This window comes from Dermacentor andersoni, chromosome 1, assembly GCF_023375885.2.
Source record: "Dermacentor andersoni chromosome 1, qqDerAnde1_hic_scaffold, whole genome shotgun sequence".
In the NCBI taxonomy this organism is placed as follows: Eukaryota; Metazoa; Arthropoda; class Arachnida; order Ixodida; family Ixodidae; genus Dermacentor; species Dermacentor andersoni.
The window spans coordinates 138,762,441-138,788,412 of record NC_092814.1 but is presented as its reverse complement, the minus strand read 5'-3'; the positions used below and the strand labels follow the sequence as shown (position 1 = coordinate 138,788,412).

At 41.9% G+C, this 25,972-nt stretch overlaps 1 protein-coding gene across 3 annotated transcripts in view; it reads right to left on the bottom strand.

Annotated features, from left to right (window-relative positions):
• Positions 1–25,972, bottom strand: part of LOC126544342 (RUN and FYVE domain-containing protein 2-like) — a 115,070-nt gene that overhangs the window by 86,889 nt on the left and 2,209 nt on the right. The window contains exons 1-5 of one of the 3 annotated variants that reach the window (XM_055062089.2): positions 25,691–25,878; positions 22,288–22,430; positions 17,097–17,267; positions 14,678–14,795; positions 8,685–8,789 (exon numbers count right to left, since the gene is read on the bottom strand). In XM_055062089.2, coding sequence (XP_054918064.1) covers positions 8,685–8,789; positions 14,678–14,795; positions 17,097–17,267; positions 22,288–22,430; positions 25,691–25,764 — 611 coding nt within the window. In that variant the 5' untranslated portion in view covers positions 25,765–25,878. Of the gene's footprint in view, positions 1–8,684; positions 8,790–14,677; positions 14,796–17,096; positions 17,268–22,287; positions 22,431–25,690; positions 25,879–25,972 lie in introns of those variants that run through there. The other 2 variants (XM_050191627.3, XM_055062090.1) reach the window with 2 other exon arrangements.

Sequence of the window (25,972 nt, the reverse complement as noted above, 5' to 3'; positions counted from 1 at the left end):
GTCACAATGTCAAATGGACGGCCATACACAAAAGAAAGAAATTTTCCGATAGGCCAAATGATGGCCAGACATTCCTTCTCAGTAATTTAGTAGTTTGCCTCGGCTTTGGTAAGGATGTGGCTGGCATACACGACGACGTACTCTTCGAAGCCATCCTTGCGTTGTGCAAGAACAGTACCGAACCCGACACCACTAGCATCCATATAGATTTCAGTTGGAGCAGAGGGATCGAAGTGTTGCAGTACTGGAGGCGAGGCGAGAACGCGTCGCAGTTCTTGGAATGTGTCGTCACACACTGGGGGCCAGGCCGATAGGTCAGAACTGCCGGTGAGAAGCTGTGTCAAGGGGGCGATGATAGTGGCAAAGTTACGGACAAAGCGTTGCAAATATCAGCATAGGCCGATGAAGCTGCGAAGCTCTTTCATGGTGGTTGGTTCAGGGAACTCGGATATGGCGCTAAGTTTCATGGGGTCCGGGAGGATACCGTCTTTTGAAACTACATGGCCGAGAATAGTAAGAATGCAAGCGCCGAAGTGTCATTTCTTCAAATTTAGTTGCAGTCCAGCAGTGGAGAGGCACGCAAGGACTTGCTCGAGGTGGCTGAGGTGCGATACAAAGTCGGTGGAAAAAACCACAATGTCATCTAAATAACAGAGGCATGTTTTCCACTTCAGCCCTCGAAGAATGGTGTCCATCATTTGTTCGAAAGTGGCAGGTGCATTACAGAGGCTGAACGGCATGACGGTAAATTAATATAGCCCATCGGACGTTACAAAGGCTGTCTTTTAGCGATCCGCCTCTGCCATCGGCCCTTGCCAGTACCCGGAGCACAGATCCAGCGAGGAAAAGAATTCCGCTCCCTGTAGACTGTCCAAGGCATCGTCGATGCGCGGCAGAGGACAGACGCCTTTGCACGTTATTCGGTTAAGGCGGCGATAGTCGACGCAGAACCATATAGAGCCATTTTTTTTTTTTTTTTAGCCAGAACAACCGGAGATCCCCAGGGACTGTTAGAGGGCTGGATGATGCCACGTTCCAGCATGTCGTCAACCTGCTGGTCGATGATCAAGCGTTCAGCGGCCGGCACATGATACGGACGCTGGCGCAATGGTGTTTGTTGGCCAGTGTTGATACGGTGAACGACTGCGGATGCTTGGCCCAAAAATGGTTGGTCAATGTCAAATGAGGCACGAAAACGCTGGAGGAGCTTGATAATTTCTGTGTGCTGTGCAGGTGTGAGTTCTGCTTCAACAGCATGAGCGAAGAGGTCGACAAAAGGATAAAAATGTCAATACTATTTGTATGCATGACGGTTTTAAAAAATGCTAGAAAAGAAGCAAGTTGAGGCACCAGTTCTCTCAAGTAACCCTTTGACCAGCAGCTTCGCACATGCAAAACTTGGCATGGGCCACCTTCACTGGCATCTCTCGTGCAGTGTACTTATTTGCAGTGGAGTCTTCGTTGCTGGCTTCCTGTATTAGCTCAGGAGAGTATTCGTACCAAGGACAATCAATCTTCTCAGCTATTTGTATTCAATGTGACTCAAATAAGAAAATATGAGCCTTCATTGGCACATAAGCACCTCTTTATCCGCCTCTATCCTGGGTGATGCTAGTCAGCTAGGCTAAACAACATAGCTGAGCCAAGCAGAAGGCTCCTGTGGCATCTACTCTAATAAATATTACCAGTACCTTGTTCACAACTGGTACTCGCTTACTACGTAATGCTTGTCAATGGGAGAATAGAAAGCACAAACAACCTTTTTTTCAACAGGAACTTTTCCAAGAGTATATAAATATAAGATCTTGGGGCCACTTGTGTCGTAGTAACTGGCAATGATATATTTAGTATAGATTGATAATGAGAAAGAGAACTGGACTGTGGAAAGAAACCCGGCAGAAGTTTCGTGGAGTAGAGGCTTTAGATTAAAAACTTTCTGAAGCAATCAGAGAAAACTATCTTTAGTGTTCCTTTAATAGGGAAACAATAGATTGATTTGAAGGTCCAGTTTTCATTTCAGACCGAAGACAGCAGTAGTATACATGAGACTATTCCCATAAGTCTATGGCATGCTAAGAAACTCCATAGAATTTCAGCAGCAGTTTCCCCATGTTTAAGTAACACCAAACAAATGTTAGCCAGCTGGTTACTAACCTACACTATAATATGGTACTGAGTGGTAAAATGGGGCAAGGAGCGTGCATGCGCACACAAAATAAATACCCCTTTCACCATAACCTGGTGGGGTTTTTTAACAAGCATGAAATGGTCCCTGTATAAGGTGTATGTTTTGGGTCATTGTAGACCCTGCTTATAAGACTTACCATATAGTTTTACAGTCGACTTCGGTTAATGCGACCCTGACAGGACCAACGAAATTGATCGAATTATCTGTATCTGAATTTCTGTAACTAAACAAGACACAGAAAAAAAAAAGCCAAAGCACACCGCCTGATTTATTTGGCAATATTTGCCCGTTTCTAACATGCTCACTTTCTAGGTGTTCAAAGTAGAAACCTATAGTAGTAATTTAACGCGTGCCCGATTTTTTAGCAAGGAAAATGGATCTAAGGATTCAATATATGTTGCACCATGGCTCCTGGTTTCCTAAAGTCAGCTTCGCCGCAATACATCCGTGTTATACGGTACAGCATACAAACAATGCAAAGGCGGTTTTGGTTTCGTATATGATTGCAGCACGCAGGCAATCTTTGGTCCAATTTCCTCAGGCATGTGTGAGAATAGGGTAAATATAGGAATCACACATTATGAGCTGCGGTTATAGCTTGAAATTCTTCCTAGCGCAGGCTGAAAATAAGTATTCTCGATGGGAGGTGACATGTGTACAACACACTCACTGTCCCCAAGCTCTGCCAAAACATACGCTGCCACAAAGGGCTGGCTCTTGAGGCCACCATAGAGGTCAGGCATGTGCGTGCTGACTGGTCAAGTTCAAATTATTCGGCGGAGGCCACTTTTAGGATCGAAACAACGAAAGTTTGGGCCCATTGAAATGCATGGGCGGCAGCCGGGACCTTTGGTCGCGATCAAATTAAAAAGAACATCAAATTAAATGAAGTCACATTAACAGAAGTCCACTGTATAATTAGTCCTAGCATACACACAATTTTTGCAATCAGTGAAATGTTAACACTAACTTTAAGAACTCTGAGGCTTTACGAGTCAAACCACGATTTGATTATGAGGCATGCTGTAGTAGGAGACTTCGAGTTAATTTTGACCACCCAATACACGGTACACAGGCATTTCTGCATTTCACTCCCATTGAAATGCACCCACCATGGCTTGGATTCGATCCCGCACCCTTGGGCTTACCTAGTAGTGCGGAGCCATAGCCACTATGGCAGCACGACAGGCACACTACTATTTTTCACGACCAATTTTCACTCACACTACCTTTCAAAAGAGTCTTTACAGCATCATTAGACCACAGCGCGATGGCCTCTTTGCCATCCAATGCATCTGTTACTTTGCTAGTTCGATTTGAACAACATTTTTCATTTTCTGTTTACAGTAGATGTAGGTATAGGGCTCTGGGATGCCAAACACTATGTGACTCTCATGGCACTTCGTGTCAGCTTTTAGCCTGACTGCCTTCTTAGGGAGCTTTTTTTACTGAAAACAATCAGAGCCATTTCTGCTTTTCTTATTTTGTAGAGCTAAGCCATGCACGGAGGTTATTGTTCAAACCCCTGCTTTGTAGCCATGTTCTTGATGAGGTTTTGCCAGTGTCACTAGCACAAAATCCATTCCATGTCTAATTCTCAAGTGCATGCAATTTTCTGGCCTATTTCACTGTAAAAGGGGTGCACATTACAATTAGGCACGTGAACTAAGTTTGAATTTGCATTGGGCATCACTTGTTACTATACATCTTCAGCAATTTAAATGAAACTTGTTTGCAATGCAATGAAAACCATCAACCTGTTGATTGTGGGTGTCACAGGTATGATGCATGAGAGCACAGATTTGGGCTTGCTGCATAGCATGTTTAGCATTGCACAGTACAACTTAAGATAAAGACATACATGCCTCATCTTTGCTTTGAAGAAACCCACGACTGCCAAGACTCTGTCATGAGATTTTCATGGAAATGATAACACCACAATTTAAAGTGATAGAATTTATTTATTTATTTATTGTACCCTGAGGGCCAAAGCATTACAGAGGGGAGTGGCAAAAAAACATTTCTGTGAAAAGATACACTTGTACATTGAGTTCTATAATGTACCAATACAAATACAATACCATAATTAACAAATCAAATCAATACAAATCACCAAACTACAAAACAATGTAAAATGACTAGATGATTGAGCACGTTGTTCGTAATTTAAGTAGAAATTATAAGTTTAAATTGACACAGAAAGTTGTGTGGGAGAGAGTATAGCATGGGGTTTGGGAAAGTTCGAATCTGAACTAGTCACCAAGTGATGGATTGAGATTTATTCAGTGTTCTGTGTGCTTGGGGTTAGCATAACCACTCTCTGTGGTAGTGGAGGAGGATTGCTCTGGACATCACCATTCGATCCCGCGCGTGACCGTGATGCAGAACAGAGGGCTCGTCAGAATCGGAAGACGCAGGACAAGGATGATGCGCCTAGCGTGCGAGAGCTCGGGTGGCATCGTGGGCGGCTTCATTTCCAAACATATACCCTAGTGACCACAGGCCCAGATGATGTGGATGCAGCGATGCCTTGAGTTGGGAGTGCTGGAGAGTATCTTCTGTGCTTGGAGTGCTATCAGACCTCTTGTGTAGTTGCACATGGTCGTTTTGGAATCGCTGATGATGCAGTGTGCATTGGTAGAGGCGTAGGCCAAAGCCGTGGCTATTTCCTCTCCTTTGGGTTGAGTGGTGAGTATTGATACGGTCGTGGTGAGGTGGTACTGCAAGCCCATGACTACGGTGACCGCCATGGCGTTCTGGTGGGGGTATTCTGATGTGTCCACGTAGGCTATGTCTGCAGCTTGGTCGTAGAGCTTTCGTAGTTTTTAACGCGATAGCATTGAGGAGCCAGTGTCACAGAAAATCTGGCGTTGGCGAAAGCGTCCAGCGTTGATGTCCAGCGTCCGGCATCAGATGTCATTTTGGCAAAAAGATTTTCGTACCGCACATACCCAGGCCATTCATGTGACGCAAAAAATTCACTGAACTAATTGAATTGCTCAAGCTAAAATACGTGGAAAAATCGTAAACTACGACTTACACACAACCTGATAGCTCTCAGATTGTAATTTTAATATAAGAGAAAACATAATTCTGTTATGCGAAAACTCAAACAAACCCCTTTTCAAGCATTTCTACAATGCACAGACCGGAGACAGCGTCTGCCGTTTGCGCATGCCAGCGTGTAAATATCTCAGAGTCCACGGAGCGGTGCACCCGCTTCGTTGGAACACTTCCAGGTGGCACTCGCCTCTGCCGCATCGCGGCTCATGCAAGAGGCCACGTTTCAACCAGAAAGCCCGCCTTTGTGCATAGCGTTCGCCACAAGCATTTCTTGGTAAACATTACAGTTACATATGCTGCAGCTGCCAGGAAGCATGAGAAGCAGACAGAGACCTTTGAATGCTATCGCGTTCCACTCTTAAAGGCAAAGCTTAAGCATCCTCCAAATTTCTTTAGCTCTGTCTGCACGGCACTCTTGATTGCATTCAGGGTGCATATTGCAAGGTATGGGCGAGATAACTAGCTGACCGCAAATGTTCGGAGGGATGGGTACGTTTGGAAAAACAGTACACCGCGTCACTTTGTGGTGAAACCTTGGTACTAGAGCTGGATGCTGACCACGTAACTACAGATTACTGTACGTAAGTCAACTGTAATTAGGTGTACCATATGTATTCTTTAAAATCGCAGTATTTATGTTATACAGCAGTTTGCCCTTTACTTTATACATGTTATTCTCTAAAACAATTTCATGTTAACAAGTAGCACTGCCTTTGCAGCAACGAGTGGAACGGCAGAACCAAGGTGAGCTTGCATGGTGCATTGCATGGTGCCACACACAAGTGCTTTTGTACACATACGAGTTTGTGAGTGAGTCCCCCCGAGTTACGTGGCCTACCTGTGGGATACACAATGCCACCGACTAATTGTGCCATAAATTGGTGCCAGCACTAAATGAATGGCACTAGCATATCCTACCAGTTCCTACCAATGCTCGCATAGAATCATCATCGCACTTGCCTAACACTGTTTTTAGAATATTTCCAGCATATGACTTCATAAATACGATTGAGACTACAGATTTAAAAATCTGACAAAACATTTTCCATGTTTTCCACCTAACCACTATAGGAATGAACAGCACTGACCGGTAAGTTTTTCGTTGCACTAAAAACAAAAAACTGGTACGGCAAAAATTGATTGTTGGCCAGCTGCAACAAAATTTCTTATCTTGTAAAAAGCCTAGCTTCAGGTAGCAGTTAAACAGCAGCCTCCATGTGAAACTTTACATTTGTAATACAAGTGGATGCCTTACAAAAAGCTAGGAAAATTACATTTTTGATACCAATATTGAATAAACAAACACCGCCATTACTGCTCGCCGGAAATGATGCATGACTGAGAACATGTGGTTTTGTGCCATGATACCCAAGACTAGGCAATGCCCACAGTGTGCTTAAAAATCCCAGAGGCGATATGCTAGATTTACGTTATGTCCACTAACCACTAGGTACACACTTCGCCAGCTTTAATGCTGTTTTAAAGGTAGTTAATAAGAAAATTATATAATAACCAGACATACAGCTTTATCAAGATTGCTTCAATAGTATTCCCAACTTTTACAACCTATAGGGGGCGCAGCTGTACATCCAACATAGCAGGCGTTGAGATGATCGTGATGGTGCCGGAATGTGTACATTTGGAGAAGAGCCGAGTTCTTTGTGCTGCGTTCTCTTCCCAATTCTATTATTTTGTAGGAATGGGGGAAACAATAAGATCCTGCCATAACTGAAGAAATCTCAGCCTCATGAATGCAGCCATATTAAGCACATAAATGCAGAAAACTGCAAATACTGCAAACACAGTAGCCTGTTGTGTCATTAGTACGAAATCATTGATGAGAGTTCGTCACAAAGGATGAAATGATCATGCATACGACTCAGTAAAGTGAGACAAATTCTGAGACACGCTTTATCGTGTTCTTGCTGGTTAGTATACTCGTTTGGTTCCTTTCAGTGTTGGTCGAGGGCTGTCAAGTTCGGCATGTTTTGCGGCAGTGTACTATTAGGAGCTACGGAGTGAAGCTGAAAAGGGATGAAGTGGAGTTTACGCTTCTGTAAGCAAGCAAAGTCAAAGAATCATATTTTGCACTTGGCGACCAAAGAGTGACTCTGGAGGCACATCTGATTAGTACCAGCGATGTGCTTTAATTGCATTCGCTTCACCAAGAAACAGCGGATGACTCAGACAAGAAGTCGACCAGCAGTGAACAAAACCAACGGAAGGTCAAAGTACGCATTCTTGAAAGAAATATTACCTCTCTTATCGATTCTACATTTTTGCATTTGAGGAATGCAAGGAATACAAGATAATATACAGAGACGACAGAGACATTTCCATCAGCAAAGCAAACCAGACAGAAAGATGGTCAACTGTGGGAGATGTGAAGGTCAGGAATGATAAAAAAGGTACCTTCCAGGTGCTTGAAACTCGGAATAATGTAACAGAGGTTTTGAAAGTGGACCATTTGTGACCCTCCCGACAGGAATACTGTTCTGGAGGGCGATGGTGTTGAGTGGAGGAATGACCCGTGACAAGGGCGAAATAGTCACTATTGCAAAAAAAGTCCCCAGGCACAAAATGGCCGCAGTATACTTTCATGGGCTTGGCTACTGGTTTGCCCATCAGAAGTTTGGTCCCCCATGCCTTTTTAAGGTGCTCCTTCAAAAGCTTCCTTCGCCTCTCACTGCACGGCGTGTGTGCACTGAGGCACGCAACAAATCAGATTGATTTTATACTTTTAATTCACCTTCAGCAACTCAAAGTGTCAAAGAAATATGAAGACAGCACACAATGTCAGCTAAATGACCGCAAACAAGATCGAACAAGCAACCACATCTGCTTTATCAAGCAGGTCCAACATTTCAATCATCTCTATCAAGATTCTGGTAGCCACCGCTCGGCGGAGTCAGGGTATGTGAAAGTTGCAAATAGACTACTCATGTATAAGCAATTTAGCCTAAGTAAAATTTTGTTGCAGTTAGCCTGTGAAATGCTAAACAGGTATGGTGCAATTTACCCTAAAGTACAAGCAACTAGCATTTGCTGCTTTTCCACAGCTATCGTTGGTAGCATATAGCAGTGCCTGCTGACAAGCAGCAAGCATAATGCTGCCCTCAAAACAACCGTGTCGTGAGTAGCTGTGTACTCTCAATCTTTTCGTCACTGCCATAAGCAATTTTGGTAGAGACCTGTCAATCAGTGGTTGGGTGGAGTTATTAAAGGAATAAATCAGAACTGCTGACAGAAAGTGGCTCAAAGAAGTATATTTATATTAAAATAAATCCTGATCTACCATTTTCCTTCAACATTGAAGGAAATTTTCGTTCAGCACTAGAACATTAGGTGCCACATGTTAGGACTGCATTTGAAGATTGTCTGCATATCTGTAACCGGGTGAAAAAATGAAGCTGGCAAGTAAGCCATCACTCACCTAAGAAGTTCATCTTTCTTGTCAACAACCAGGCGAAAGTAGTCGGCAAGCTTCTTCTGCATCAACGCAAGCCTCAACCATGCTCGGGCTCGGCCCAACTGACTCCTGTTTAATGCACAACAAAGCAGCATGAATACTAGGTCACAAAAAACGACATAGAAGATGCAAAAATATGCTCCTCAATGATTGAAAATAATCCATTAATTAACAGAAAACAAAAAATTTTTATAATCAAGGCAACACAGTTCTGTATGGAAACTCTAAGGTTATAAATCTATATAACTACACGTGAATAACAGAGGATTTCTGGCATCCATAGGTTTTTTTATTACCATCTTCTGTACCTTGCACTTTTCCACCCCATTTTGCATTGCATTTCATGCTTTTATTTTGTTGTCCTTAATGGAATTATTATTTTAAAAAGCTGAAACCCCCTTACATTACCTCTTAACAAATCTGGACATTATGAATAATGAAACACAGTGCATGCAGGGCATAATCCTGACTAGCTTGGCCAAACATTACAGCTCAACACAGTACAGAGGCTCATAAATGCAAACCAATTATAGTACTACACTTCCTCTTTGGTGATGGCACCATTTCTTTTGTTGCCAGTTACTTCGGTATGAGGAACCAGCCCTAGCTAGGCAGTGCTACAAGTGTTTCAGTGTCACAGTGACAATACCGGCTGCTCAGACTTCCACGAAAACGAGACAGCATTTTAACTGCAAAAAAAAAAAAATGCATGTTTGTATTATCACCTGAATAGCTCGATGTGTACAGCCACAGCCAGTTGATGGCCAGCTTGAGCCATGCAGTGCATGCCCTCTGTTCAACAGCATCATTGTACAGCCATGTTGATTATACATGGTTGCATTTGCAGGAGAAGCCAGAAACTTCTGCCTCTAGGTCAATGCTGAAGATAGCATTGTGAAACTGCAGTATGGTAGTCCTGAAACCTACTTTCTTTCACTCATTAGTCTGTGTACTGTGATGCTTATGATGGCACAGGAAGTTTCAGAGCGAATTTATTACACATATTGTGATGTTATATAAGGAGCACTGCGCCACTGTTTACAAGAAAGTAGTGGAGCTCGCAATGCGAGTACAGGTACAATTCACATAATGGCCACGTCTAGGTGTATTAACTAGGGTTAAGGTGAGCAATGATGAGAAGGCATATTTGTGACTGAAGAACTCTTACTGCTTCAACTACCTGTGCCTTGGCTATTGCAGGAGCTTTTGAACTCACTGTGACAGGTCAACCTTTCTTCTATGGTGCCTCAAACACATAAGCTAACGTTTTGAAATTGTTATAGTTCAGGTGTTCGCTTTCAATGGTTCGTGTTGCAGTCGAGCCCACTTATAACGATCACATTTAATATGAATGCTCAGTTATGACGAACAAACATAGCATGATGATAACAATTTTCATGCAGTTTATGGCAGCAAATCTTGGATAAAACGAACATGTCGCGCCTCCAAGTTCCTTTAATGTGAACGTTGGAGCTACCTCTCAGTCTCCCTAGAAGGCGTCACTCTCCTTGCATTCCCGCTTTCTAGTGTGGCTCGCAGCTGTGCACACCTGGGTGTGACTGCAACAGTACCTCTCAGCTGGCAACAAGTGATCAAACCCATGCAGTTTCAAACTGAGCACTCAGCTGCTAACATCCTGCTATGGGTGATGGTACTTGGATGGAGGTTAGCATGCATTGCATCAAAAACTGTTTTCGAAAGGCTGGATTCTTGTATGGAGCAGGAGAGTCTAAAACTGTGGAGCTCGAAAGCAATGACAACTCGCCTGTGGATTTACATTGTGTCATACATTGCATCGCTGAAACAGCTCCACTGCACCAAAGCTCTCAGTGATCAGCACATAGGAGCTTTCAACAGTCTGGAAATGCAATTACTGGGTTGGCATTGAAGAAGCAAAGCAAGCTTACTGGTTACTTTCGAAAGCAATACAGTCAACGACGGATTTCCTGGACACCGACTTTTTCGGACATGCCTGATAATTCGGACTACGTCGAGGCACCACCACGTTACCCCATAGAGTCAGTGTACAGGACCGTCTGAAATTTCAGATGAAAAAACCCTTCGCCATCCAATTTTCCTGACTTTTGTCATGACTGCAGGTCCGAAACGGCATTGATCGAAGCCATCACCACTGTCATTTCGATTATCTCGCACCTATCACATTCTATTGCCACCTATAGCCAAGGCACTATCGCACACAGATCCGCTGGCAGCCGTAGCCACCACCATGGCAATGCTAGGCCTAGCTACTTTGACATTCGTTACCAAGCTTCTTGCTGTTCGGTGCCATGTTTTTCCTTAAAACAATTCGCCGCTGTTAACAATGGCGCCGACTTTGCCTTTGTAATCCTCGCCAATGGCTTAGAAGCTCGGAAAGCACGACACATTCCATAATGCCGGTTCCCCGTCAGCTTCGCCTCAATACATCAGTTTTACGCGGTGAAGCATACGTGTAGTACGGTGAAGCATACGCATAGTATGGTGAAGCATACAAAGCATGGCCAGATGCGATTGTCACGGGACACAGTATGTATTCCTTAATTACACACGCGTGCACACGCCCTCTCCTGTCACAGTACAAGCACTGATATGCCTAATGAGTGTACTCGCAGGCCTGCAGAGCTATTTCGATGACATCGCTGTTTTCTAGAGCACTTGGCAACAGCATTTGGAACATCTGCAGCAGGTATTCCTTCGAATCCGTGAAGCAGGGTTGACTTTCAAACTGGGCAAATGTTGTCTTGCAAGCATTGAAGTCCACTACTTGGGGCATGTTGTTGGCCAAGGGAAGCGACGTCCTTTCTAACTAAAAGTTGAGGCAATCACTAGCTTTCCTTTGCCAAAAACAAAGACTAACTTGCGTTCCTTTTTGGGTTTAGCTGACTACTACAGAAGTTACATTCCAAACTTCGCACATATCGTTAGTGCTCTTACAGATGCTCTGTGCAAGGCCAAGCCTACTACGTATTGTGCGTTGGGATACGGTGCGTAAGGACACATTTGCTGCGATTAAAAAGATTCTTGTCGGCGAACTGGTTCTCGTGGCACCAGATTACTCTCTGCCTTTCTTGGTTCGGTGTGACACCAGTGACCGTGGAATGGGCGTTGCTTTAAGTCAGGTGAATGAAAAAGGCGAGGGGCACCCTGTTGTCTATGCGAGTCGAAAGCTAAAGTCACACAAGCAAGCCTACAGCACAACAGTAAAAGAACATGCTTGCTTGGTTTGGGCTCTTGAAAAGCTCTCGTGTTATCTTAAAGGCTCTTCCTTTGTTTTTGAAACTGATCACTCCCCCTTAGTGTGGTTGAACCAAATGTCAAACAAAAATGGTCGCTTGATGAGGTGGAGTCTAGCACTTCAACAGTTTGATTTCCTAGTGCAGCACAAGAAAGGCAAACGCCATGCAAATGCTGACTGCCTTAGCCACATTCCCTAGTCTTTTTTTTTTTTTGCTTGTGTGCATGCAAGTTTACGCAAGCCTTTTCATTCTCGTGTTAGGTTTTCATGTGTTCTGCTCCCAGTGAGTTCGACTGCCGGGCTTTCCTAAGCTTGCGTGCAAGGTTGCTTCTGACGTAGTTACTATGTTTCTTCCGCTCATTCACTAAGCCACTTCAGATCCTGTCGTGTCGGCTGATGGGATGAACCCTGTGCCAGAGATCTGCGGCTGGCTCCCTGTCGCTACGTGCTCGGCACCCTTTCAGCACTCGGCGAGCAGTGCTAATTATAAGCGTCGCCACCTCCTGGGCATCTCACCCCCTCTCCATGGGCTTGTTGTTCGAGCCTGAAGATGCACAGTGCCTTCTTCACCCTTTCTGCGATGTCTAGCTCAACCTGCCCGCCTGTGCCACCATGCACCTCGGCGTCTTCCCCCATTCCAAGCGCGAGGACAATGTGATTGTGCAAAACATGTCAGTGCTATGCTTGGACAATCTTGTTTCCATCATTGGCTACCCGTTCCCACCTCTAGTTGCTCATGAAGCGTCATCCTCTTGAATGCCTTTCGAAATGGGTAGCTTTGGCCAAGCTGTAACATTCGCGGTGCTGGTCTCGTGCTATGTGGGGCCTGCAGATAAGATTGCCCCGCTTGCCACGGTATTTTTATTTTTTTTTGCCACCCCCTGATTAGCTACTTAGCGCACAAAAAGCGCGTCGCTGAAGGAATAAACATGATTGTCTTCCTGGTGCTGCGTGGGTTGTCTGTTCTTTGGGCCAATCGTCCTGCCGCCCTCAGCGTTCTTTAAAACTGAAGGTAGCGCTAAAAGGACAAACACACGGTGAAAAGACGACACAACGACGAAGAAACGCTTTCACCGTGTGTTCGTCCTTTTTAGCGCTACGTTCAGTTTTAAAGAATGCATCACCAACTAGCCCAGCACCAAGTTTTATTGAAGCCCTCAGCGTCTAGACGTCGAATCCGTAACACTATCTAGGTTGCATCATTGGTCATTTTTCCAACTTTATGGTGAACAAATATAGTTCGTAATAGTTGGAATATGGGCTAATTTCTTTGTATAAGTAACAGAAAGAGAATACACAATGACAATTTATCATTACACTCAAGCACTTCCGGCCCACAACAAGTGTTGTCTGCTTGTGTCACAACGTTCTCCGTGTTGACGTGAGCTGCGCAGTCAGTGTTGGTCTTGAGTTTTCTTTTCACGAGCACCATAGATCACCCTTGTTATGTTGTGGGCTGCAAATCTAGCGATTGGCAACATGTCAAGCTCCTACATAGTGTCCCTCTGCAAGGTGACATGCGAGCGGAGTGAGTGCATTGCATCAGGCTGTCGGAACCCGATCAGCACCAACATCTATGCATTTGTCGCTGTCACTTCACACCGGAGGATTTCTACAACAATAAAGAGGTTTAGCATGTCCAGTATTCAGGTACACGCAAGCGCAAGCTGACTGGGCATTTTACTGGATAGGCTGAGGCAAACATGAACGGCCTGCCTGCATGGTGCAGCCACCTGGTGGCACAAAGCTCAACTAGACAAACACACAGCTAATATAGCAGTAAGCAAGCTTATTCTGCTTTGCTGCTGGTGTAAATTTTCTGTAGGAGCATAATCGTGAACATGCTGTCATTTTAAATGTTTAAACTGTTCTTAAACTGTTCTACACTTGGTTACAGCAATGTGTTACAGCTCTGTGTTTGGCTGGTTAAGCTCTGCATCACCATGTGGCTGCACCGTGCAGGCCGTTCACGTTTAAGCTAAAGCCCCTTCATCACAGCAGAAGTAGTATGAAGGGGTTTTAGTTTACGACTCTGCCCATTTGTCAAAACGTCCAGCTTGCCTGCGGTTTATCGGAATACCAGACAGACACGCTCAGCACTGCGACAATGCTCACAATGCATGCTGCTTGGATAGCTCTCACGGGGGATTGACAGCCAGGCGGCTAGTGGAGAGGTTTACGTGGTGGCTCCAAAATAACCAGAAGCAGACAACACGACGTCACATCAGAACTTAGAGCCAGTGAAGGCGGAGCTTATCCCCAATCACTCGGTGAACGAGGTGAGAAGAAAAAGCATGGCTAGGGAGGAGGGTAACTTGTAATCATTCATAGCTCTCTTAAGATGAGGCGCTTCACTTAAATTGTCATGCGAATATTTTACTGTATGTCCTATGTTTGTTTGCCCTATGCCCTGTTTACCCTACGCGCCTACAAAATTCGTCCAAACCGCTTCAAGGACCCTTTAAGAATAAAGCATGTGCTAAAAAACTTCCACATCATGTTTCATGATTAGCAATGGTTGTCCTATTAACAGGACCTTAAAAGCGACAGAGTTGAAATTCTGATGTCTCGCAATACAATCAATGCCTTCATCAATAGCCTTTCATTTCTGCAGGGGGCAATTTAAAGACAGAAGGCCATATAGACCCATAATGGCCACAATGTAGTTTGACATGCCCTGTGACATGCATGAACAAAATGAAAACAAATTCCATCAACTAACTTGACAGTTGGGAGGTCTCGCACACTTGTTGTAATGTCAGCTGCTTCAGGTACAAACTTTTCAACTGCCTCAAGAACATTCCAGAGTTCTTTCTTTGGTCCAAGAATGCCTTTTTTAGCTGGAAGTAAGATAGAGACACTTTAGCAAGCAAATCCTCATCCCATACACTTTGCATCCCAATAAAAAAAGAGCATTAATACCATTTGGAAATCAGTTGCTTTTTCCTGCTGATGCCCAGTTGCCGTAACCAGAGAGGCTTATTTACTCACGAAAGAATTAATCGGAGGCCAAATATACTAATACAAAGAAAACAATGGAAAGGCGTGCCTATTACAAGACGCAATTTTATAAATATTTATTGTGCACGCACGTGCATACACAGAGGGTGTCTCATCTAACAGTGCTAACATTAGCCAGAATTGTCAAAATATGAGTTCGGTCTATGTGGACAAACTAATAAAATAATGTTTGCAGTCACACTGCACAATTCAGCCCTATTTTTTACTTTATTAAATTATTACCAAAAATTGTCATGTTAATAAGTACAAACCTTTTCAGCTATGATTAATAAACACGTTTTGAACTGCCATCTATAACTTCAAATTAAATTGTTTGTGCCATGCCCCTTTTCTCTGTATATTTTTTCTCTACATTAAAATGAATGTGGTCATAAGCACAAATGTATCGCTGTGCCAGCTGGCTTGCATACAGCTAACACACTGCTCTCAAGCACTCAGTGAACAAACATATTTCCAGAATGGAAGCTTGAGCGAGTTCGTAATTCATGGCAAAACTCAGCACAGCATGGGAGACGATGATACAGAAAGAAAGACACACGCACAGTTGAAACTTGGTGCTGTGTGCATATCTTCTTCTGTGTTCTTGCATTCCATGCTGCGCTTGGTTTTGCCATGGACAAACTTTATTATGCATCTTACCCATTGGGTCATTTTGTGTCTTATATGTTGGCCCCAACAATGTGAGGCCTCGATGTTGACCAGTCAGAAAATTCTTGTCAGTTACTCTTCCAGCGTGACATTGTGAGTCGGAACAGCCTATGCTGTTTACCAAGTATCAAGACTTACTGGTATCAGTAACTCTTGATACCAAGTATCAAAAGTTACTGGTGCCCTATTGTTTCGATAAAAATGTTGCACAAGGAAAAAAGTTGAATTCATTCATTCACAGATCATTCGAGTGCATTGTCATCTCTATGCACAAGGTGGCCATCGCAGTGCCACTGTCCAGCTACTAACGCTTTCTATTCAATGTACGAAAAATAAACATAAAAGAGTACACAAAAGGAAGTGCAGTATAAAGAACTGAATTTGATGTTTGCGATTACACTCTAAACTTTTCTCATATAAACATAACTAAAGTATTCAATATTTAAGAATATGATCACTGCTAGCTAAGTAAGTAATCAGCTATAATTAAAAAAGCACATATCCTGAGTAACACAAGACAATGTATGCGTGCACATACTTGTCAAACTGACATTATTCATGCCAGAGCAACATATATTTAAAAAATGAACATAAGAAATACTAACTACTTGGAACGACCGCAGGTTTATGAACTTTTTCATAGAATCCTTGTGGCCACAATTTTTATTACCTCACGTACACATGTATAACCATGGTTAATTACATTCAACACAAGCGTATTCTAACAGAAATATGCAGCTGGTCATTAAAAAGTATTTCCTAAATCCTGTTTGTGCAGTAACCTTCAAATCAACATCTCCTTTCTGCAGTAGTATTTTTGCAGTATACAGCATATTTATGTGTACCACGTGGGTAGAAAAGTTGTTGAACTACAAGCACACGGCAAGAAAAGGAAATATTTGCATTCAGCTAATATTCCAAATGAAGCTATGACAAATCGAATGTCTTTAAGAAATGCAAGTTCAAGCAGAAAAGAACTTCCAAATGACTTGCAATGACATAATGTTACACCATGTTCGCATCATTACATAAGCTGTGCATGTGTCGATGTTAAATTTAATGTTCTCTGAATAAAAGCTCGCTTTACCACAAAGTGCAACAAACCAAATTACATTCGTGTTTTATGCACTTTATGCTATACACAACAAGAAAGGGCAGTTGTTCAATGCTGTTGATGAACACATCAATATACTGTACAGACTAAATACACTGAAATTAAGTTAGCAGCAGAAAACTAGTATGTCATATTGCAGTAGGATAATGTGATTGCAACTTAGAGCTCGTTAACGCATTGAGGTGTATAACTGCAGCTATATATGTCATGTGCAGGGGGAAAAGTCTCTTCATTGAGTCAAATTAGTAATGTACCGTACCTCGTTACGACAAAAATGCCTGTGTGACTGCATCACCAAACTGAGAAAACTTACTAGTGAGTAATTTTAACATTATTTAAAGCTAAAAGTTGCACTTACGCTTCAGGCCATGTCTCAGGACATGCTCAAGCAGAATAAAAAAATGCTGCAATGGAGGATGGTCCGAGTCGAGCATACGCCCAAACTTCAGCGATGATTCTATGAGCTCTTTCACAACCAACTTTGTCAAGTTCAGCAGGTTGGAGCGCTCTATAGCCACAGGATCTCGATCTGGAGTTCAAGCAGGGATCAGCAACATTGAAATGGAAAAAGAAACAATGAAGGTAGTGTTCAAAATATAACTGTGATGTACTAAGCACCACCACCAAATGCTGAAAGAATAGTCGGTACCTGAAAAACAAAGCAGCGGGTCACATCCAAACTGTCTAACAACCATCCCCTTCTATAAGGTCAAAAAACACTCTCAGACACCATGCAAAGGTCACTGACAGAAGTGTTCACAATATGAACTAACTATGACTCTATTTCAGTTATGTATGTTCTGCTCCTAGGAACTACTCTGTCACATGTTACCCAGCAGCAATCATCCCCTGTTCACTTTTCACTACACTAATAAAGAAGTGCTGTTAAACCTAAATTACACATAAAAGCACTCACCAATGCCCAACAAACATTACAGCTTCTGTGACTAGGCTGCATCTTACAGTGGTGCTTTCATGATCAAGCTATTTGAAATTTCCTGAACTTTTGAAATTTTCAGTATTTCCTGAAGTTTCTCGAAAATTCAGCAATTCTCAATTCCCATGCTTGACAACCACCATGAAATAGTAACTCCATATCATCAAGTCATAAAAATAAAATGCAGTCACCAAACCCATAAACCAAAATAAACACTCTTTCTTGGAATGCAAGAACACATGAACACATGACAAAGCACATGACAACAAAAAACAATTCAAGAAATATTCCTTAACCCCTTAACTGCCAATGATGAAGCAACTCATCATCCCAAGTTTCCTCTGGTGCCAATGATGAGATAGCTCGTCGTGGACTTTCCATTATTTTTGCTCATGTGTATATGTGTAGCTTCTTGTAATTCTGACAAATAAATAGCACATAACGACTTTCACTTTTTTTTTTCAACAAGACCTGTACAAATTCAATAGGCATTCTTGGTATCATATTTTTTTAAAGAAATTGGCACAAGATATGCAGGCCTAAAAAAAATTCCACACTCTTAAAAATTCAAAATTTGTCATGGCAGTTAAGGGGTAACAAAAAAAGGTTTGAGCAAACCACTCCTCATATACTTTACCTAATTTGTGTAAGTTTTCTGCTTGTTATCATTACATAGAGCTCATGAAGACATCATCAAATAACGACTATATTGCACTTCGAAGGTACACTTAAATGCAATAAAATCAACGGTTAACCAGGTGGAGACTTGCGTCGTATCAAACTCTCAAATAACAACAGTGGGCGAAGAGATCAACCATGTGAAAGAAGCATGACAAACTGCTCGTTTGAAGTGACAAAAAGGCTAAAAAAATCAAGTTGACAAATTGGTTTTAACCCATGTTCATTAAAGCACATTTTCTTAATATGTACACGACCAAATAACTGCAAATTTTAAAATGTCTTTTCAACGAAAACTGAATTTGACAAACAGTGGCAATGTATGATGATTTGCAAAATAAGGTTATGCAAACAGCTCAGTTTTCCAAGGGGCTCTCAAACTTGTTTCAAGCAACTGTCTTTTTATTAGTTGGAGATGCTTCTAGTGAAGGTCAAAGCACAGGTATCAAAATATCTAATGTTTGAATCACATAAACAAATCATTACATCAATGCCAACCCCATCACTGCCCAGTGGCGCTCACCAGCAGCATAATCGACGTCACCACTTGCTCGTCCATGATTGATTAAAAACAAGTTTGCAGATAACCTTTGCACTGATGTCAAAAATGACATATTACGATTTGGCTTTATTTTTCTTTTGCGCTGTACTTCTTATATTACCACAAATAGACACGATCATTAAAAATAAAAATAAAAAGGCATTCCATCTACAAAACACGGTAGGGGTCCTGGCTTTGGCTCTGGTAGCCTCTGGCCTCTAAGTATCGCTCTATGTTAGGGACAAGTGCGAGCACGAGAAGTTAACACAAAATTTTCTCTTTTCACTCGAGAGTAGCCTTGTCGCCTCGTTGCCTCATTTTGCACGTGCAATACACTCGTGATTTGTTCACGTGGTGCAAGGTGTTGCCACAACCCTTTTCTTTTTTTGTTCACTGTGCTGTGCTGAACTGCCTGCGCAGGCTATGAAAGAAAAAAGACATTGCGCAGTCCCAGGATGCTCAACCAGTGGGAGCCATGAGATATACTAGAATGTGCAAAGGTAGATTGCTACCATGGTTAAATGCACCATCAATGATAGAGAACAAAATCCGTGAACATAGAACATGTTCACGGATTGGTTACGTCAGTGGGTGAGAGAAATGGGGACAGGAGACGGTGAAAAATCTGATTTGAGGGCATGCATTTACTTTCTTGTATTTTCAAAAGTCTTGGATGAACAACATTGGACTGCGTACCCCCTATCGTTGCCATTCTTGTTGCATTTATTTCTCCGAATGTCAATCTACGCAACCTGCGACCGAAAAATGGACACCTTTACACAAAAGCTTTCTTGCCACTTTGTTACAAGGAAATGCAGTTGGAAGCTGGAGCAGCACTACACATGAATGCAATGTCCCTACATATTTGTCTTTTTGTTGGATAAAAATTAGGTTTCCTAAGACCTTGTAACTAGAGCCCAGATACCCAGGCATTAAAAATGCTTTCTTAGGTGCCCATAACAGGCACTAAAGCTGTCACTTATGGTATATATAGGTGCCAAATGTTGTTGTTTAACAAGAACTGCTGTGCATTTAGAATCATTATAAATTATGATTTTCTAAGGAACACAGCCTACTGTCGCACAGCCTACATGTCATATGTGTTCCTTTTATCTTTGTCTTTAGCACGTTTTTATGAAGATTTGTCAAGATTAATCAACTCGCCCAAACCAAGGTATTGTTGCAACAAATTTTTTTCACAACACTGTGTTCATCATTCATTTAGCAGCCTCCCATTTCCTTCCAAAACTTTGAACACAGCAATGCTGTGCTTGGTAGTAAAGACTAGCTACTAGTCTTTGAGAGAGTTTTTACAATAACCTCGCAACAGTACTCAGAAGATTTTGTACCTTTCGATGTTCAGGGAAATCCCACACACTGAATGAATAACATTACTTGAATGAGAGAAAAGCCTGTCTGCATAGTTGATACCCATGAATTAAATTATTAGAAGAGAGATGAACCTCTGCAGAAAGCAGAAGCCAATAAGCAACACACATAACGAGTAAACATTAGCAGCATGAGAACTAGTACAAGTTGGTATGAAGGCAAAATGACAAAAATGCAGACCAAGAAGGCATAACATGAGCAGTAATAGGCCAACTTAATGACTGAATGAGTGAGGTAATCAGGTAAGTCATAAAGACACCATAGAGAGTTCAAATTTTTATACACACATATCTTCCAACAAAAAATGGAATCATTTCCTCGTCAGCCGATAAGCATTCACTGTCTCCATGTTCTGTCTTTATTACTGTGGGTGCACCATAACACCGAACGTACCTACATAAATGACAAGATACATGAAGATGTGTAGAGAAATATGCCCATTAGCTCAGATATTAAAAGAGAGCACATGCAGTAGGGGTGTCCGAATAGTGAAATTTTTGAACAAATATGAATATAAGAGAAAAACTACACCTGAATATCAACCCGAATATAAAATATTTCAAATTTCTAAACAAGCTGAAACATACAGGTTACATGGACTCTCCGTTCGACAAAAAAAAAAAAAAAAGCTTACTTATGTTAGTGTTCACTACATGTAATGGCTGTTAACTGGATGTTAAACCACTAGAAAAGCTTGTATGCAAGAAACAACTGAAAGGTGGTTGTATCAGATGCACCATGGCAGACAATGTAACAAATAAACAGCACGTCACCACGTGCACATGGTGTGTTTGAAGGATATAAGTATAAGTACTACAGTACTGCATATAATTTTAAATGACACTAAAGAAAAAAATGATTTCACTACTTTTTTACAATACCAAAAAAAGGCATTCTTACCAACAGAAAGGGCTAACCAGAAAAGACGCAATAACGAAAGATGGGTGGTGGCGCCACTTTGAGGATCCCACACCACTTTGCCGTGATATTGTGGATTTTGATGGTACCTGCTAGGTCCTAGTTAATTTTGTATCTGTAAAAGTAGAGTACACTGTATTCTAAAGGAAGTAAAAATACAACTAGTAAAGTTACAGGTACTTCTATGGAGCCAACATGGCCCAAATATGAAAAAATACTTGGAAATTAATGACCCCACACAGACATATCGGCACTAGGGCTTTGGTGTAAAATAAAAAAATAGCACATTGGCCTTCATTTTCTTTTCTAACAACCAACCTATTATCATGAAATTAATGAAAATAGTTTTTTAAAAATATATTATTAGTCTAAACTCACTTAGTGTTCCCCTCAAAAAATCGTGAAATTGGCAAAATAATGAAGTATGTTGCCTGAATTGAGACAACACATTCGTACGCTGCCTAAATCGAGCATGCTTATGTATCGACTGGATACTATGGTACAGAAGTAATTCACATTATGCGTTTGTTCTGGAACTGGTGCATCTGCACAACAACCATGGTTCTCTTGCAGCAGAATCATCTGCGAGTCTCATTTAACGTAGATCTTTGTTATTGTACTGCACCAACGGTTGGTATACATTACTCAATATCTGAACAGAAACTAATATTTGCCAATTTCAAATAGTGAATTCTCAAATAAAATATTAATCAAACAAAAAGAAATTATTCGATTCATATTCAAAATTTTGAATATTCGCACACCCCTAATATACAGACATAAGTCAACTAGTAGAAAAAATAAGCTAGAAAATAATGTTATAGAAAAGGCATACTATAAAAAATACAATTCACAACATGAGGTAAAAGAAGTATTCCCTTTATCTGAACTCTCACTATCAGAATGCAGTATTGTTAAAACCTCACACATGAAAGTGGTAAGACAGCAGGATTAAGCTAATCATGAAAACAGCAATAGCAGACCCAGGATAACTCCGATCAAATAAAGACACTCTAACAGCAACTACATTGCTGCAGTGCCACAGAAGAGTACAGCACAAAGGCAGGGTCCAAATGAAGCACACACCCTCGAAGGCATAAGGAGTTGTGACTGCGAGGGGTTTCTGGGTGTCAAACTGGACGTCGGCAAGCTCCTTGAGGCACAGCCACTCCCCGTCAACTGAGACTCGAAAGTTGCAGAGGTAGATCGTGTCCTTGGCCATTGGCCGGCTAAGGGAGCATGTCAAGGATCTTAAATGCACAGAGCAAGCAGAAATGTTGCAGAAATACAAGACGTGGCAAGCAGGGCAAATTGAAGGTGAGTTTACATTTTATCAGTGTTTCCTTGTCATATCTGACACAACAATAACACCAGGTGTTTGGTATGCCAAAGCAAGTTCAGAAGGTTAAAGTAACGTCACAGACACATTACACAAACTTCATCGACCCTGGTTCTATAGAGAATATCATGGTGTTACTCTGAAGGTACTTTTGCATACCAGTACCAGTGCAAGGTACCAGTACTCACCTACGGGGCAGAAACCTGGAGGCTTACGAAAAGGGTTCTACTTAAATTGAGGACGACGCAACAAGCTATGGAAAGAAGAATGATGGGTGTAACGTTAAGGGATAAGAAAAGAGCAGATTGGGTGAGGGAACAAACGCGAGTTAATGACATCTTAGTTGAAATCAAGAAAAAGAAATGGGCATGGGCAGGACATGTAATGAGGAGGGAAGATAACCGATGGTCATTAAGGGTTACGGACTGGATTCCAAAGGAAGGGAAGCGTAGCAGGGGGCGGCAGAAAGTTAGGTGGGCGGATGAGATTAAGAAGTTTGCAGGGACGACATGGCCACAATTAGTACATGACCGGGGTTGTTGGAGAAGTATGGGAGAAGCCTTTGCCTGCAATGGGCGTAACCAGGCTGATGATGATGATGATGACTTTTGCATACTTCTACATTCAGACGTGGACATGGCAGCCGGAAGCCAACCCTACAAGATTGATGCTTCTAGCCAGACAGTTCAGCCAAATTTTTAAAACAGATGATATATTGGATATAAGCAATTAGCAGAAATTAAGACTATCACAAAGTGCAGGTGGCAACACTGATGGCATGGCAGCCATTAAAGCAACCACTGGCAATGTATTTTTAATGTATTTTCGGCATGAACATTGTCTTGTGTCAGAGGTGCATAATAAGCCATATTATGAGTATGCTTCACAATCACAGCCAAAAACTCTCTATGTGCTCATCAATTAAAGGGATAACCCAAAGCATAAATGTTTTCACTACGACAACAGCAAAGGTGCCATAGAGTGTTCAATAGACAGAGATGTTGGGTGATCCCATTCCAACAAATATGCCTGAAACATGTTTCCTGAGGTCACCACTTAATTCAAGTGCAAGGTGGAAATAGTTCAGTCACACAGCTTTAAAGGGACACCAAAGAGAAACACTACATCAGTTTAGATTGATAATGTATTCATTCAAAATTCCATTTTTGTTAGTTTCTTCATAAAAGGTTAATAGCTAGAAAATGAAGGCCGAAATTCCCCTTTTGAATTTTGCACCGAAGTCCCAGCACCAGTACGTCCGTGGGATGCCACAGATTTCTGAGTATTTTAACATATTTGGGTCATTGTGGTTAAGCAAAAGTATGCAAAACTTTCTAAGTGGACTTTTTGGGTCCTTTAGAGAACAATGTAGTTTATCTTCACCAATAAAAATTAGCTGCAGCCAAGTAGACACCATCAAAATCCATGATGTCTCGCCATGCTGCTGCGGAAACTTCAAGGCGTCATCGCCACCTGTCTTTCATATTTTTTTAAATTCTTCTGACTTACCATGCCTCCTATCATGGTTAGAGTGACTTTTATTGCATTATAGAAGTGTAACTTACCACCACAGCTCAACTGAATTTTCTCTTTAGTGACCCTTTAATTGATCAAGCAAATTTGCCAGGTATGTGGTACATAAACTCAAGTGAGCAAGAAATTACATGGAGAACTGAATGACAACAAGCAACAAACCTGCAGAAAGATCAGTCACCACTTGTACATGTCTACACAATCAGCTGCTTTTCTTAGCATAATGATGATACTCAAGGACACAAATGTGCATGTTAAAAAAGAAGTGATTAAAAATTATTCTGTACGTAGGATTTTATAAATTTAGCACTGCATACTTCACACAAATTGTCTTATGTCTAATAATGAGTCAACCAGTGGGCTTAAATATATCAGACATCACATCAACCATACCAAAAGATTTTGTTAAGTGCTGTTAATGAACTTTCAGATTGCATCATCAAACTGTTTATCATTCTAATGAAATATGGACAAAATCAACAAAGTATAGTAGCTTATATGCACAGCATGTGTGTAATGCATAGTCATCAAAATGTACCCTCAGGAACAAAAGTTTGGAGACTGCAGCATCAACAAAAAATTCAAAATTTTGTCAGTGCACTGCAGTGATCAAACGTGAAGCCAGGGCTGTACCATTTTATTCCCTGCTCTATATCTAGGCTGCATTTTTTTTTCTACATTTATGATCTCCAGAGTTTTCCTTGCGATTGTACCTGTAATCAGCATGATTAGCAAGCAAACAAATTATAGAAAAATACTATTCTGTGCAGTTAAATTACACTTTGTGCAAAACTTTTCCAGAAGTAACCAATGCAGTGGAGCCATGAGAGAAGCGATGTGTTTATCGAAATGGGTTTCCTTTGCTTATGCAGAATGATACAAAAGTCAATGCCAACTGATGTGAACATTTTCCAAAGACAATGGCTGTGACCTCAGCTCTAGTAGATAGGCCACATTTAGCGCACAGATGAAGACCCCCTCCCCATTTACAACATGCTGATCTCATGTATAATGACTCGTGAAGCAGTAGTTGTGAAGCATATACAAACATATGGAAATGTACTAGACATTGTGGTCATGTTCACTAATGACAACATGCCTGATCAAATACAATGATATCTGAGGTTAAAATAACTGACTGAACAAGTGACGTCACTTACTTTCCTACTCCCAGGTCAAGATTTTTTTTTTAAGTTCGTTGCTCTTTTTTAACTCGTTACAAATGGGGATTGGATTACAAATAATTCAGCTACACCAGTCGAAAACATTCACATCATACAGAGAATGTAGCATCAGGCTTCAGTAAAACGCAACTTACTTTGTATAAACAAGAACCTTAGCTGTGTGTTGTTGGGAAACACCCTAGCGCAAGTTGCTTGCACGAATCGTCACACGCGCGCAAAGACTGATCACATCGGATGGTGTTGCCGCATGACATAATTAACGCTTGTAAATGAAACAATCACTGGCGGTAAATACAACGATTAATGCAGGTAAGTGAAACGAACGATGCCGGCAAATTAGATACAGCACCGCAACAAAAGCCGCAACTGTGGGCGATCGACTTCCCTACCTGCCATTTTGAATTTCCGACAAGCGCTTAGGAAACAAGGATACGATAGCTCGGCGCTCTCGGGATGGTCTTCGCCGAGCGGGCTACGAGTGTCAGCGGCGCTTTGCGAAGTCGGCATATACGCAACAATCGCAGCCCTCGTTCAAGGAGCGTACGGGTGAGCGGCGGTTCTCAGAACTACCAACATGGCTCCTCCTTTCTGACACCCTAGTATGGAAACGTCCGACGGAGAAAAAGAAAACAAGGCCGTCGAAACGGGAGGGAAGGGAAGAAGCGGGAGAAAGAATCGATCGGGTCGCGCTGCTACGTAGGCGCGGCCAGTCTGC